The 16,849-nt window shown below is 36.0% G+C and overlaps 1 protein-coding gene across 6 annotated transcripts in view; it reads left to right on the forward strand.

Moving 5' to 3' along the window:
• The window catches only part of SPAST (spastin), a 38,896-nt gene that overhangs the window by 2,602 nt on the left and 19,445 nt on the right, over positions 1–16,849 (forward strand). Inside the window, exons 2-7 of one of the 6 annotated variants that reach the window (XM_036379741.2) lie at positions 1,880–1,966; positions 3,213–3,296; positions 8,774–8,869; positions 14,756–14,940; positions 15,926–16,059; positions 16,359–16,452. In XM_036379741.2, the coding sequence (XP_036235634.1) occupies positions 1,880–1,966; positions 3,213–3,296; positions 8,774–8,869; positions 14,756–14,940; positions 15,926–16,059; positions 16,359–16,452 (680 nt within the window). The remainder of the gene's footprint in view (positions 1–1,879; positions 1,967–3,212; positions 3,297–8,773; positions 8,870–14,755; positions 14,941–15,925; positions 16,060–16,358; positions 16,453–16,849) is intronic. The other 5 variants (XM_036379742.2, XM_036379744.2, XM_036379745.1 and 2 more) reach the window with 5 other exon arrangements.

Below are 16,849 nucleotides of genomic sequence, written 5' to 3' on the forward strand. Positions count from 1 at the left end.
GTTATCAGCTGCTTTAGTCACAAATCCAAAACACAGTGCCGTTGGGGCTGTTTGAGGAAAATGAGCTCCATTCTGCCAGAGCCAATATAACAAGTCAGCAACTTCCAAGGACTGTGATGTTTATTTTATTTTTAATGTCATAATCACTGAGAACTAGTCAGCCATTCTGTGTGGAGTTGGAGCACACCCTTTGCAAACAGCTTGGTGTGGTATTGTGCTTTGGAAACTTTGTCCAGTTAAAAGCTGGAAGTGAAATTTTAGTGATGACCTTGGCATGTTTGCAGTTGCCCCAAAGAATAACAAAGCCATTCAGGCTTTGTTAGCACAAGTGGCTGGAATCATCTCAAATCAGATTTTTATTTAGCTATAATCAGTCTTAGATTTATGATTTACACTGCATTTGAAACTGTTTCAGTGGGTGGTGGAGAGAAGAAGCTTAAAGAAAGAGTCTAAAGAGAGGATTAAAGTCACTCACCTTAGGTGATTTAATTTATCTATCTTTGTCCTCAACAGTCAGGATATATGAGGCTGGTGAAGAAAGGGCAGTAATGATTTAACTCCCAAGCTGTGTGGTGTTCATGACTATAGGCAGGTGGTCTGTGGTTTGTGGTGGTAAGAAGAACAAAGCATGAAATTATCTGCACAGGGGAACTTGCCAAATTTTATTAAGGGATTTTTTTTTTTTAATCTGAAGAGGAGCAAGAGAAAACCCTGAAGAGTATTCTAGAAATGCATTGAAATATTTTTGCTAATGCTGAAATTTGCTAGAAAATAGGTTTGGGACTGAAGTTATTGAAAGATTCAAAAGATTTGAGTGTAGAAGCACACAACCACTGGTAACTGGCACTTAGGAATAGTATTGTGAAACATTGTCATCTGAAAATAGGGTAATCATATCTGAAGTTTCATTGTAGGCATTTTTAGTTTTTCCTACCACTAGTAGCTTGTTAATGCTGATCAGGTTTTATGTTCTAGTACCTAATTTGTTATACTCCTCTGTGGAAATGCATGCTTAGTGTGATATAATTATGTTGCAAAATTATTTTTCAATATGCAGGCATATTAATTTTTAATGCAGAGTACTTATGGAAAGAGAGCAGTATGAAGTAGATATTAATAGGTGTTCAGTGGTTGACTTGCAGTCATGGTGTCACATGGCTTAGGTCAGGCATAGGCATGTTCAAGGCTGTGTTTGCTTTAATATCCACTCAGGACATGGTTGGTACAGAGGTGAGCTCTCACTCTGCTTGTGTTCTGCTTCGTGTGAAAGCTGACACACATCTGTAATACAGCAATTTCATAATAGCATAAACAAAGAAATGCCCTCATGACAAATGAGCTGCACTGCACAAAAGGTAACCAGAGAAGTGTCTCTCATCTCTCTCATGTAGTGTCTTAGACTTGTTGCGCTTCTTCTTGAGTTTCTGTGCTTCTAGTGTTATTTTGGGTGTTATTAGTGCTATTATTGGCTGTCACTGGAAGATGAAGAGGCACATCTCTAGTTGACATTCCAGAAGTAAAAACTGTTAATTTCACCATTTATGTTGGGAGTGAATATGCGTGGGTGAGCTTTTATGTCTTTTTTTTTGGGGGGGGGGGGGGGGGGGGGTGGATTTATTTCTTTAAGGCAGATGAAGAATTATTCTTGAAACAGGCAAAAGTGATTTGAGGCTGGTGTAGTACCTGTTTTTAATAGAAAAGCTTATTTGATATTTAAATAGATATAAAGTTGACAGTGTCCCTTTAAGACTTCCTTTAAATCACAGGATTTTGTTCAAATATCTCTTCCTCTCTCTTACTTGTTTTATGCAGCATTATATAGAACCATTCTTAAGCTTTAATTCGTTCAAGAAAATAATGGGCTCACTTCCTTTTTAAGCAGGACAAAAGGAACAAGCTGTTGAATGGTATAAGAAAGGAATTGAAGAACTGGAAAAAGGAATAGCTGTCTTAGTAATTGGTCAAGGTAAGCCAGTTTTGAGTTTTGTGGAACTGATTTTGGTTTATGGCTTCTTTAAAGTGAGAAATCAATATTACTAAATATGGTAGGGCTAGGAGCAGCCTGCTGTATGAATTATTTCATAAGGATCTTTCTTATTCCCGTTTTAGCTGTAGGTGAACACTGGCCCTTTTCTCTGTTCCACCTTAATATTCTGGTCTATATCACATGCAAATCTTGCTCCAAATATTTTCAGACTCTGCAAAATCATAAGGAGTTCATGAACACTGTTAAGTAAAACATGTGATTTCTTATATAATGGGAGTGCCAAAATACTGAGTTTTGATTTGAGTTGCTGAAGTTGACAGTTCATGTTCTCACTTATGCAGAATTTTTTATTCCCTTCAGTATAATCTAAAAAGAAACCCCCAATTTGGAATGGCCTGACATTGTGTTTCTGAATAACTTAGGCCAAAATAACTGAACATTTCCAACAAAGGAAGAAAGCCATCTCTCTATTTGGAAACATTTTAACCTTTAGTGTAGAAGCAGGTATGTACCATGGAAATACAGGTGTAGTGAAGGACTGGCTGAAAATTTCTGTCCTCAAAATAATAGTGAAATAATAACAATCCAAATTACCTGCCCCAAACCTGAACCTGTAAGTGTTTTTGCAGACTTGTATTTATTCCTTCACCTGTGTTTAAAAGTATGTGGTGATCTTACTTAGGGGGCAATACTAGTGGCATTTGGTATAACCTGTATAAACTGCAGAGTGTAAAAAAAAAAAAGCTTGACTTGAACAGACAGTATTTCTTAGAAAGTGGTGTTAATGTCTAATTCCATGTGTTTTAAAATGTAAAGGGACACAGTCAACTGAATTAAAATCTGTTAATTTTGTCAAAATGAAGTCATTCAAATTGTACTTGCCTCTCAGTCACTTTTCAAGCTTTTTAAAAATCTTTTTCAAATTTTATTTCTGTTCAGAGAAATGCAGAGACAAGGGACATACTAGGTCAGTATGAAATGTTAGACAATATACAAAGCAGTTTTTGGGTTCCTATCACTCACTGTTGTAAAGCAGAGAGTGTCAACTAACTTTAAATTTTTTATTAAGTAGGAAGCTTTAGAGTTTTCTTCATTAGTTTTGTAATGAAGTTCCATAGTGGAGGGGGTAGATAAGGGGTAAGAGGAGGAGGAGGGAAGCCTGGGTATAAGTATTTTATCGCTTAATTTACCAGATTGTGTTTTAACATGGATTTTTCTTTGTAAGGTGATCAGTGTGAACGGGCTCGACGTCTCCAATCTAAAATGATGACAAATTTGGCAATGGCCAAGGATCGGTTGCAGCTTTTAGGTACCAGTTACAATTCATGACTTTGGAAAGTTTGTAATTATTTGCACAACTTCATTTAATATATTCTTCTGAAATATTACTTTGATTTTTAAAGTGAAGGAGTCATTATCTTTGTAGGGTCTCTTTAGTTTAATTTTCAGTTGGGAGTAAGTGCTGTTGATGGATTTTGAAAATGGAATTTCATGACCCACTTTCAGGTGTAAAAGTAACTGAAAAGTCTTTATATCGTAGCACACTTGACTCATAAAATGAGGAAGTCTTGATTAACTCCTAATGGAGTTTGTTCAGGATTTTTCTGTTAGTACTGTAGTGAAATTTATGATATATTGCTGATCATGGGTGCCAAGTGTGCTTCTTGCAAGTGTAACTACTTCATGTTCTGTTGATTTTGCTGTCACTTATATTAACAATTTTCCTTTTTATTGGTAAATAATAATAATGATGATGATAATAATAATTCTTTAATATCATGTAGGCCATAAGGTTGTGAAATTCTAATTTTCTTGATTATTTTCTAGTAGTGTTCTATTTTAAAATTAGAAGGTACGGTCATATTTTTCAGAAGCATAGTGTTGTATAGCTTTAGCTTTATTAAAATTACATGTTTTATATAAGTTTTTAACAGAGTAAAAATCCTTCCATCAAACAACAGAACCATTGTCCTGTGTAGTGCATCTTCTAAATTTAAAACTTTGAAAATGCTTTCAGTTCAGTCAGTAAAAGTAAAATAAGGGATATTCTTTTAATTGTTCTTCAAGGGTACACTAACAAATGTACTTGATTTTAACTTGCATATCTCAACTTTAATCTTACCCTCTCCTGTGTGGAGTTCTACTAACTCACTCTTCTAGGAGCATATAGAGGAGATGGGAAAACTTGGGCTCCTTTCTCCTCTTACACTTCATGGTTCTGTGGTCCTAGCTGGTGATTGACAGGGAAGCTGTGACAATCCCAAGGAAGTGAGCCCCTTTTGTTTCCCTTGAGTTCCTAATGTCTTTAATATTTTTTGAAAAAAAGTTAAGGGGACAGGAGGTGAAAGAGACATCTGTCTTCTATGCTTTAGTATGGATGTTTCTTCATATAGTTTTAGTAAATGGAGAAAAGATATTTTCCACTTACTAGGGTTAAAGGCTGACTTCTAGACGTAATATGAACTAGGGAGCAGTAGAGTGAAAGGGATTACATGTAACAATCTTTGGTAAGGTATGGCTTGAAGCAACAGTGTTTGTGTTTTGTGGGTTGTGCTTCATCCTTGCTTGTATTACTTTAGTAGTGCTTGCAGTGTTGGTAAGTTGCTTACTTGCTGTGATCTGATTGAAAAGAAACATAGGATAAAACCCACAAAAAACCCCTGGAGTTGAAGTATATTCATCTCTACTACCAGAAAGTGTGATTACAGATCATATTTGTTTGCTTCATTCAGAGTGCAGATTGAAAGGTAAACAGAATAGTGTTTATTACGTTAGTTGATGTAAAATAATGATTTATTTTTATTTTTGAATTACCAGTTTAACACTTTGGTTTGCCTAGGTTCTTGTTAATTTTTACTGAGGATGTGCTTCATAGTGTACCTAAAAACGAAATTTGGATAAAAAGGAGCAAGTGAAGCCATGTGCCCTTTAGGAAGGCAAAAGATGTGGTTTGGAAGGATATTTCAATGGTTTTAAATCCCTACAAGTTTGATCATTAGGGTTCTATTTGAGTAATATTTTATGCCATCCAACCAACTTTGAAGTATTGACAGCATATTTTTTTTTCTGTCATTTTTAATGGATTTTGTAGAAATTTAAGGTGATCTAGAGTTGAATTCCATGTGCCATTCTAAACACACTTTCAGCCTGTTACTTATAGTAACGTATTTGGAAGTCTTTGAGTCCTGTAAAGATCCTTTTGTAGTTGAATTAAGCATGAGGCTCTTGAAGCTATTACAGATAGATGAAGTGATTTTTTTCTGTGAATTGAACTCATAAGTGTTGTCTGCTTTGTGGAATTTCTCCCTTTCTTAAGTCAGAATAGGCAAGTCCTTTATTACATTAGCTGAAAAGATAAAGCAAACCAGACAATAATGCCAAATATTTCATCCTGCTTGCTAGAGGGAGATGAGATTGCAGACTACCTAACTCAAATGCTATCTAGTCAAGCAGGTTACATTGATAGTACATAGAAAACTAAAATTAAATCATGCTGATTACAGCTGTCCCTTGAAAGTGCTCAGAGTTGTTGGTTTTTTAGGGTTTGTTTTTTTGAGGTGTTGGTACATCACCTGTGTTACATCACACATGCCTTTAATTTGCATGACCCCTCTGATGGGGGTGTTGGACACTGCTGGTGAGTGTGATGTCTGATCACACCCATGTGTTGCCACTCTGTCATCACACCACTGATGCCTTCCAATGTTGGAAGAGGGTGGAGCTACCCACTGTGGATGATGGGTTTTCTACTTTGAGCCCTGTTTTCATCCTGGCTCTAAATTATGTCTCTTACTCTGTTTGAAGCTGTCCTGTAACACAGTCTGAAAGCTAAAGTGACTGCTGGTGTGTTTCAGGTCAACCCAAGGGGACTTGATTGCTTTGACAGTCCATTGACAATTTTGGGTTGTGCTGGCTGTCAGGAGACTTGTAATTTCTTCTGTTTGATTTGGTAGTGGATCCTGATTTTTGACATGGTTTAGGGTATGTTTGTTGTGTGGTTAAATCTTGCTTTGATGGTCTTCACACACCTAGTCTCTACTGGATGACTTATCACCCATGTTAGAGTCATTAAATTTGATGTATTTAGAATGACAGGAGGGTATTTGTTTTCTACAGTTGATAGACAGAGCTTGGCAGCTTGTTGTTCCTAAAGATAGATGGCTGTAATGGTCAGTGCAACACTATTCAATTCTAATGCTATTCATGTGTTTTACCAATCTGTGTTCTCTCATTCCAGAGACTTTCTGTAGGGGCACAGATTTCTGTCATAAGTGCCTTCCTGTGTATTTAGTGTAGCTTCAGTATTTTGGTTGAGAGTGTTATGTGATACATAATTCAAATATCTGTCATCAGTATCCTCTTTGGAGGGTATTAATATTCCTCTATTCTGCCTGTGTAGGTACAGTCTTCAATGGACACCTTTTGGAATATTTAACTTCTTGGAGGAGATGGTGCTTTTTGCTTCAGGCTCATGTTACAGGGTAGCATTTTTTTAGTTTCCTTGAACTCAAGCTCTAGTGTTGCCTAAATAAGGCAGTGGCTGCAGTGCTGTTTGTTTGGTAGGTTTATGTCAGTGTTGTATCATGAAAGTGAAATAATGAATGAGAATCTGCGAACTTTCTGTCAGTGTCTGGAAAAATAGGGAGAAAGTATTTAAATGGAAGATGATGGTATCCTATAATTCCCTGGAATAATATTTAAAAGCTCAATTTATTTTTGATATCCCAGAGGAGCCTACAGCTATACTGTTCCTAAAGAAAGGTGATATATATTTGCCTTTTGAAATTTTATGTGCAATACTAAAATGAAATGTTGATAGGTAATGTGATGAGAGAACTCTGAATTGAAGCTGGACAACAGTTGGATTACATTTTTTCTTTGGCTGGAGTTCCTGAATATATGGAACTAGCTAAGCATTGATAATTGTAGTAGAACCCTGGTGTCAGATTGTAGCATTGAAGCAAGTAGCATTTCCTGAACTCCTGCACCAGCCAATTGATGTTATTATGGTTGCTCACTAGAAAGTTGTTTTTTTTGTTAAGCTCAGAAATGTTTTCCAAAACTCAACGGATTGGCTAGTATCTTCAAAGTCTATGAATACTAATTTTGTTTCCTAAGCTTCCTGTATGTTCCTTGCGTGCACTGGGCAGGGAGTAGACCATTCTGCTCCTCCTTTGGCACTGCTGTGTCCACTAAAGTAGTTTATTGTCTGCAGTCAGTCCTGCCAAAAGGATTTTCCTTACCTGTCTGGAGAGGACAACTTATGAGGGTAACTTCTTGGAAGTTGCAGAGCTTGTGGTTGTTTGCAGGCTGTTCTTGTGTGACTGACATTTTTTTGCTTTACTCTGTCTGTTTAAAGCCTTCAATTTAAAATGAAGTAAACTTTGTGTACATATACTAATCTTGAGCTTTAGCTTTTCATAAATGCCTGTAACTAATAAATTTTCATTCCAAGCTACATCTTGTTGAACCTAAATGTTATTAAGCCATCACTTTAACTATGAAGTGTAAGGATACTTTTCAGGAAAGCTAAGCAGTGAGTGATGAAGAGCAGGAAGAAGAAAGGAGCAAAAGAGAAAGATTAGGGAGAGTTCTGTAACAGGTAAAGAAGCCTAAGGAAGGTGATGTTCATGCTTGTTGGTTGTACCATAGGCAGGCTCTGAATGGCACTTCTTCCTCCAGCCAGGTTATTTAATTAATTGTGTACATTTTTGTGTACACAATTGTGACCTTAATTGTGTACATTTTCAGTAGAATTTGTCTGCTTTTGCAATATATGCTTTCATAGTACCAGAGCACATTGCTTTTGCTTTTCTACTTGGCATCTCTTTTCTTGCAGTTTCTTTGTAGTGTTATGTCTTGTGGGGGGAGCAGAAGGAAAAAAAAAGCAGGAGGGAACGAGAGAGCTTGGCAGTGTATGCATTACATCCTTGCAGACCATGGTTGGTTTTTAAAACAAGAGGGGTGTGTGTGGAATAAATAAAGATGGGAGAGGTACCCAAAGGTATGGCCTAGAGGTTTTTAACTGCAGTGGGAAAAGCAGGAGTGGTAGCTGGACTGCAGAGAACAAGTAGTCCTTAACTTTTCTTTGGTGTTTGCAGCCTTACACCTCTTTGACTTATGGTTTGGCTGTTTCTCATTACTTCTCTCATTACTTTCTCCTTAATCTTTAGCTTTATAAATACTGTATTCAGATGTTTCTGTTAATCTTCCTAAAGAACACAATTTGCATGACAATTTTATTGACTTAATTTCAAGGCAATTAAATATCTAAATAGAGGTGTCAAATGGCATCGTTGTAATGTGTATATGGTGTCCTGCTTGAAGTTTGAAGGTTTCTGTAAAATGTTGACTAGCTGTTACTACTTAAGTGGAACATTTATTATGAAGACAAGTGAGGACTCTTTGCACCTGGTCAAAAGTAACACTTTGAGAAGGACATTCAGAAATGTGTTATCAACATGAATATTTATTAAATTAAATTGAGTTAATCCTGAACATTGTGTTTAACAGTAACTGCAATCACTAGACTGGAAAGATTGTAATTAACTCAGCCATAGAGGGCGAGTTTTAAAGCTGTTTTCAGTCATGCTCATACTAACAGAGTTTTCTTACACATTTGCTGAATGTGTAGAATAGGTAGAAATATTCCTTTTATCTTTAACTATAACAAAGCCAAACTTGACATTTCTGTATTCAACATACATAAATTTTCTTGGTTCATTTTTTGTTTTTGTTTGTTTATTTTGTCCTTTTTCCTCCCTCCCCCTCTGTTCTACTATGTAGAGAAGCTGCAGGCAGTTTTGCAAATTTCCAAGCCGCAAATGGAGGTCTATAATGACAGTACTAACCTGGCATGCCGCAATGGACATCTCCAGTCAGGTGGGTTTGGTTTTACCAGCACCTATTGAGGGGATGTCTCTCAGTTCCTGGTGTGTTACAAGGCAAAATAATGCAATGCTATATTCTGGCCCTGCCAGCTTTAAAATAAAATTATTCATACTTCTGTTTTTAAAGGCTTTGTGTAAAATACATTCCATACTTTCCATGGCTTTGACAACACTGTTTTATTTTGTAGTATTCAGTTTTCTCTTAAATGACTGTCCTAGAATTCAAATCTATTTACTAAGGCAAGATTTTAGAAAATATTTCTCATGTAATATTCTTCAAGGAATTACATTAAACCTGTTTTAGAAAGTGTCAGTGTTGGATATATAGCTTATACGTTGTGCCTACATTAATTAGCTCTTCCTTTATGATATTGTGAATATGCATTAAGCAACTTAAAATTTTTGGGGGTTTTTACATCAAGGAAGTGAGATGCAATTGAAATGAGGGGAGAATGACAGCAGCTCTTGCATTTTGTCAAAGAATGTTGTTTTAATCCTTTCCCAGAAGACTGAACCAAACTTATTAATATAGCAGAAATGAACTTTTTTTGTCCATAAACAAAAGTTGTGCTAGTCCAAGGGTTACCCAAAGTATGGAATGTTTGCAGCTGTGGGATCCCTGATATAGTACCATGAAAGTCAGGTTATTAGCAGGCATCTGGATTTCTTAAATGGTTGGTGCCTATGCTCTTGTGCTTGCTTTTTCTGTCTTTTTGGGGTGTGGGGTGAGGGAGTGTTTTTTGTAAGTAATACACTTTTTTTCTTAAAAGCAATATAAATAGGTGGTTATGCTTCAATCTGCTAATCATCTTGCTGTTGTTTTTCCTTTATACATGTAAAACAATATTTTCATATGGACAGCTCTAATAATTTAAAAACACAAAGTAGATGACAGGGTTTCTTAGAAAACTACAAAATCAGTTTGCGGCTACTTCAGATAAGAGGGCTGTTGTCTCTGCCTGAGAAGGTAGAGGTACTTCAGAGGTGTTGAGCCACAGGGCTTTGGCATAAGCTTAGTTTTCTATCTGTGGGAAGTGTTACCTGCCCTGTTGCCTAATCAGGTTGGGCTTTTTAAAAGTTCAGGATTTTATGAAGTATGATACATGGTCATTCTTAGTTTTAACATAAACAAAGTACCTTTTTGTCCATCATTGGTCTAAAATTTCATTGCTTTAATTTATTTGCCTTTAAAGGCCAAAGACTTTACAGATGTTTTTGCTTCATAATTTTGAGTAAGGTACTATTCTCACAGCCTTGTTGCACATTTTTTCTATTTCCAAAGTGCTACTGGTTTGAGATTCTTCCTTCTCTTAAGATAGTATTTGTGTCAGCCTTCCTCCCCAATTTACTTGATTCTAACACAAATGATTGCCCATCCCTATCTTCAGCATATGTGGTTTCCAAACTTACATGAATAGGTAGAGATTTTTCTAGGAAGTTTATCTTCCAGTTTTATACTGAGGTTTTTCAAGACCTCATGGCAGTAGTATCACCTGCCCTAGTTGCAGAGGGCTATGCAGTAACTTGTCTAAAGAGTAATAACAAGTAGCCTTGAACCCAACCTGTACTTGGAAATAATATTAATTTATTATTCATCATTCTTCTTCTCATAGCAGTTTTAAATTAGATGTAAAACAATTTACCTGTATTTTCCCCCCTCAAATGTGGTTGTTTTCCTTTTCATTGTGGATTGTAGTTTTCTTTTTTTAAAACAAGCTAGGGAAGGAGATTATGCCAGTCTTGCCAAAGGCAGAGTTTGAGTTTTATGAACTCATTTAGTTGTCATACAATACTTAGAGTGTTACAGTAATCCCAGTGCATACCATTTGATGTGTAAATGCCAGCATGATGGATGGCCAGACAGAGCATTACATTTCTATTACCTCAACATGAGTACTGTGCAGCTAGCTAGTATTTTACCTCATTTTTCACATGGAAGGAGTTGCTGGCATGTCTTTAACAGTAGGCATATACTGGCAGTGTTTGTCATGGTGCAGAAGTTCTATTTTTAATACTGAAGTTTTCAAAGGAGTTCCCTGAGTGGAAGAACAAGTAGCGATAATATTGTTTTTAACAGCATAATTTGACAAAAGCAGATCTTTGACTAATTTGGATCTGTCAGTTCAGAAAGGAAAGCAGCTCTAACTCCTGGCTTGTGTAGCTGTGCTGCCACTGAAAACATGCAGCATGTCCTTCTTAGTTCCTGGAGCTTTCTGTTAAATAGCTTTTATTGCTTGCATCTATCTATTTGAAAAATCTGAATTGAATTTTTGAAGAATTGCGATTTTTGGGGGCTGTTGTGATTGCTGATCCTGAATAACGATCAGTCTTGCAATTGCTGCAAGTTTAAAGCAGCAATTTAAAGTTTTTTGGTTTTGCTGTTTTTTAAAATGAAATGACATACATAAACTTACAGATAATTTTAGACTGGTAGATTTTTTCTTCCAACTTGGTGTCCACAGACCATGTAGAGTAACTTGTTTTAGTCCCTTTATCTTACTTCTCAATAGGCATATGTAGGGAATTTCTGAGGAGTATTCCCTGATGATTTTTAAGATGTCACAACTGAAGGCTGGAAATTGTTCTGCGGTACTGGAATTGCTGCTGTTAATTTGAATTTAAACTTCTATTTTGAATGCTTAAGAAATCAGAGACTAGTAGAAACTTGTTTATTGACATATGCTTTAATTTGGTTTAAGTGCAGAAAAAAAATAATGGGTTTGCTTTTTTGGAAATATAAAGGATGTTGTTATATTAAATAAATGAGCTACAGTTGAATAATTTTAAGATTGTTTTTGCATTTCCAGGTATTTAATATAATCAAGCTTCTCTTAGATTTTTTCAAACATATTTGTACTTAATCTTTAAAGCCAGTTTAACATAATAAGTATCTATATTATATAATAACTTACAGAAATTCTTTCTGTAAGGGAGTCTGAAAATGGGCACCTCTGTCTGCATCTTATCACAATTTAGCCAATAGAAAACTTCAGACAAAATTTTTCTACTTGCTTGTTTGTAATTTGTGTTGTGTGTGTATTTGGATGGCAGATTAAAATTGCAGGGATGCTTTCAGGACCAGACAGCTATTATGTCTGTGTAATCTAGTGGTGTTAGCCTGGAGCTATGAAGTAAATTATTCTGTCCTGAATTAGAAAGTAAAATCAAACTGATTAAGCATCTATTACTATTCTATAAGTATGTATGAAGTAGACAGTTGAACTGTTCAGTGTTTCAAATACACTTGAAAAAATTCCATGGTGTCTATTTACAAGTAGAACATATTTTAGGTACTTCCTTATTGTTTTATACAGAACAGTGAAACATTTGGCAAAATGCTGCTGGAGATACTAGGCATTAAAGTCACTTGCTGTGTATTTCCAGACTTTCAGTAGATAACAAATAAAAATGGGTAAGAAATGTGTTTGGGGGGTTTTTTCAGCAAAATATGTGTCTTGCATAGTGGGAACTGTCTGATGTGCGATGTTCACTTAAGTCATGCTTTAGAAATAGATAAGCTTTATAGAAACTGTAATTCTGAACTATCTGATAACATTTTTATTTGTTACTTCAATGAAAATTTGTATATAAAATGAAGCTTCCCTCTGGAATTGACATTCAGCAAACAGCTCTGTTCAGGAGTTGTTCATCAGTGCTTCTTCATGTGCTACCAATGAGGACTGACAGCAAAACATGTAAACCTACAGGTCTTGGGTCCTGGAGGTGCAGTTAGAGTAAATAATAATTTGAATTAAACCTTGTCTCTTTTCCCTTCTTTCCTCCCATCTGTTTCCAGCTTCCTGAAATACTCCTTACCTGTGCAATTTTATGACCCTCAAAATTGCAGGATCTGTGTATTGTTCTCAATGTGTGGGAGTGGTTTTGGGAGAGTGGGGTAATTGAGCAGCATGTTAGGGTGAAGGACATGGAGAAAAACTAATTTTGGTTTTTGAAGCCTTCCTATGTTGACTTCAAGCTGTGCAAATGAGGTTGAGGTGGGCTAAAAAAAACCAACCAAACTGAATGCCACCTATTGATTAAATTGGACCAGTCAAAGTGCTGAGTAGCTAGATGTGTTAGCAGATTCATATACTCTTTTTGAACTTGAAAGTTAGTAAGTATACCTCATTTTAAAGAGTTTTTGACTTGGAAATTCCTGTGCAGGAATGACTAAATAAATGGATCCAGCGCTGGAGCTGTGTGTGGTTTAGTCACAGTAGCCAGTTTTGGTGGTTTTTCTTGTTTATTGTTTGTTCATTTGTTTCTAAGAAGAAACATAATACAGGTAAATATACTTAATTATATTAGTCAAGTTGCCTTGTTTCTTGCATATTGATACATCTGCGCTGTTTATTGTGACCCCAGCAGAGTTTCTGTAACTCTAAAAAGGGATAGATTTGTGATGAAGAAGGGCTTTAGAAACTTTTTCACTGAACTGTTAAGGCTACCTGCAGGCTGTGTAGAGATTGGGTCCTGGTAGTATGTTTAAAGAGGCTGAGAACATAGCAGTAATTAGTTGATCCTTCCATAATACTGTTTGACTGAAGTATTCTTTGAGTTTTTTAAACACAACATTTAAAATTATGAGGCTTTTTACTTAAAGTATTTTTCACTGAACTGCAGTGTTTTAAGTTGAAAATTCTTCTTAGAATCACTAATTTCCTTAAAAATCAGAGTTCTTTGCCCTGTTTCTTAAGACTAGCAGGTCAAATTGAGTTGCAAATTTCTACAATCCTAGTGAAGACACTGAAATAGCTGAAATCTATTTTGAGCTTCCTTCCCTCTGATGCCCTATTTCTCTTACCTAATCAAAAGACTCCTTAATCCTTTTAAAAGGATATGAAATAACACAGTATTTATAGTTTCCATTGCAGACAACAGTACTGTACTAGACAGTTTCCAGTAGTGTATTCCCAACCACAAAAAATACCCTAATCTCAAACTATGCTCTAATCATTAACCAACCTGACCAACCTGCCTGCTTGCTGTACCACCTTCTTACCTCTTAATCTCTGATTTGATGTTTTACACTTGTCATTTCTGTGCCAAGGAACTTTATTTTACCCTGTATCCCATATGGAGAACATAGACATGAAGTGCTATTTTGCTTACTCTGAACCAGAATGACTTTTTGTAGTTTGATGGCCTGTGGCCAATATTTCAAGTTTATCTGTCACCTAATTTGAGACTTTTCTGCTTCATCATGGAGGTGAATAAGTAGTGTGAGTGGAATGTCTGGTGATGTTTAAATGTAGTTTAAGACTTAATTTTTAATGTAGGAAGGTAAGCTGCTTCAGACTGCTCCATTCGGAATTTACTTACACCTCAAGATTGCTAAAGTGGAAGCAAGTTGAAAGAAAAAACACCTGACAGTCACTTGCAAGTATAACTACTACTGTAATTTTTCCAGATTAAAATGCTTTGGTGAAGCTTCTGTGTGGAAGGTGCTAGATAATGTTAACTGGCATCCAATTAACTAGCCTGCTTACATCACTTAAAGAATCAATACTCAGAATCTAAAGGCTTGAAATCTGGGGGATAGTGCCATGATTATTTTTAAGAGTTCTTGGGAAAGAAGACAGCAGAAGACTTTGCATCATAAGGAGTAGATGGTGTTCTTCCCTTGATAATGGGACTGTTATCTCTGGCTTTTTTAAGATGGCTAAACAGGGTTAATTTTGAGAGCTAAAATTTAGAATTTTATCTGTAGGTGAAAACAGCAGTCAATATCCCCTTAAAAACACTAAATCTCTTTAGAAATGTGTGTTGTTCTTCTATAATGCAGTATTATATGTTTCAACAATTCTATCTTCTACTTGCAGTTGATGGTAAAGTATGACTGCTGCAAATGTTCATACAACACTGGTTTTCTTTATAGAAAGTGGAGCAGTTCCAAAAAAGAAGGACCCCCTAACACACACGAGTAATTCCCTTCCTCGTTCAAAGACTGTTGCAAAAACTGGATCCACAGGCCTTTCAGGTCACCACAGAACGCCCAGCTACAGTGGGGTATCATCATCTGTGTCTAGACCAGCACCTAATCCTACACCTTCAGCTCACAAGGTATAGTGAGGATAAATATGGAAGTATACACTTGAAAAATCAAGTGTAAATTCCAGAAGAAGCTTTGGATTTAATGCCTTAATTGCAGTATTGTAGCAGCAGAAAGTTTTTGAAAAAACTGAAATTCCAAATTTTTAGCCAGGCCTCTTGAGGGATGCTGCAGAGTGGATTTTAGAAATTGGAGGGCATCAGGTGGGTGCATGGGAAAAAGGATTTTAAGTATAATCACAGTAATAAATACTACTTGTTTTTAAAATTGCATGGGAAGTGAGTGAAAGTTACCTAGAAGAAAAATAAATGTTACTTCTAGTATGTAAAAGATAGAGGGGAAAACCTCTTATTCCAGAACTACAAGACTTTTCCCCCTACATGTTCTTCTCTTCCAAAGCATGCATGCATGCACAGGTTGTTTTGCAACCACATTGAAAAGCAAATTATGCTTAGGCTGGGACTGAAGCACAGAAGTCCTACAGTAAGAATACAGAAAATTAGAGCATTTCTTTTGACCTATCTTTTTCCCTTCCATCTTTATTACCCAGTAAAGTGGAATAAAGAGCAGAATGGACTGAACCTAACTGTTCTGCTAAAGCATTATTGCTGCTATAATATGAAGACTTTTAAGTGGCTTAAAAGTACAAAGTACAACAGTAGTAGGAATTCTTGCTTATAGGTATTGAGAACCTGAAATGCTTTCTGATGCTTACTTCCAGAGTATGCTGGGGGAAAATACTGTAGTTAAATAAATGAATTATCAAACAAAAAAACCCTCAAACTAAAGATACTTCACCACTGGACCCTAAGATAGCCTACTTATGGCTGACTGATATGATAGTATGATTTGTAGCAAAATACAGCAGTAGAATATTGGGTATTTGTGAACATGCTTTTTACTGGAGCAAATGAAATGGTCTTACTTTATTTAACACTACACTTTCAAAGTATTAATCTGGGGGTTTTGGTTTTTTTTTCTTCCCCCCCTCTCCAGGCCGCTCCTAAAAATAGCAGAGCAAATAAGCCTTCTACTCCTACCACTGCTCCTCGAAAAAAGAAAGACACTAAGATATTTAGAAATGTGGACAGCAACCTGGCTAATCTTATCCTAAATGAAGTTGTTGATAGGTAAGTATGAAGAAAAGTAGGCTTTTCAATCCAGCAAATCAGTTTTACATTCAGTACAATCTTGGTCCAATTGGAATGAAATTAGTACTTCTACTTTGTTGAGTTTTCTTGGGGATTTTTTGGTTGGGTTTTTATTATTGTTACTTCGGCAAAAGAATGTTTTAAAATACTTAACAATATAAGTTGTAGATTTTCTCAAAAGGGTTCTGTATAAATAGTCAAATGCATTAAATTAGTCAGCTGCAGCTGAAAAAGAGTATCTCATTGTTAGACTAATTAGTATTCCATTTCTTTGTTAGTGGGCCAGCTGTCAAATTTGATGATATTGCAGGGCAGGAACTGGCTAAACAAGCTTTGCAAGAAATTGTTATCCTTCCTTCTCTTAGACCTGAGGTAAGCAACTGGATATTGTTGTCAATCTGTGACAGGATGAATGAAATGTGCTGTTCTTCATGCATGAAATGATGATTCTTGAATCCTGTTTTTACTGATTATGCAGCTATGAGTAGCTGTGGGGTCCTAGCCATCTTGGAAAAGGGGAATATAGGATTTATGTGTAAAATACTGCCATGAAATTCCTTGTCTTCTGGTTAATCGATGTTGCAGAAGGTGACTGGAGCAAGAAAAAAAAAAAGAAACCCCCAAAAAACCCAAGCCCAAATCAAATCAGCAAACCACAAACTCCTAAAAGAAACTAAAACCAAAACACCCCCACAACCCCATAAAACAAAAAAAAGCAAAAGCAAACAAACAAAAATTCTCACTGTTTGTCAGGCTGACTGTTCCAGAT

Source organism: Molothrus ater, chromosome 3, assembly GCF_012460135.2.
Source record: "Molothrus ater isolate BHLD 08-10-18 breed brown headed cowbird chromosome 3, BPBGC_Mater_1.1, whole genome shotgun sequence".
In the NCBI taxonomy this organism is placed as follows: domain Eukaryota; kingdom Metazoa; phylum Chordata; class Aves; order Passeriformes; family Icteridae; genus Molothrus; species Molothrus ater.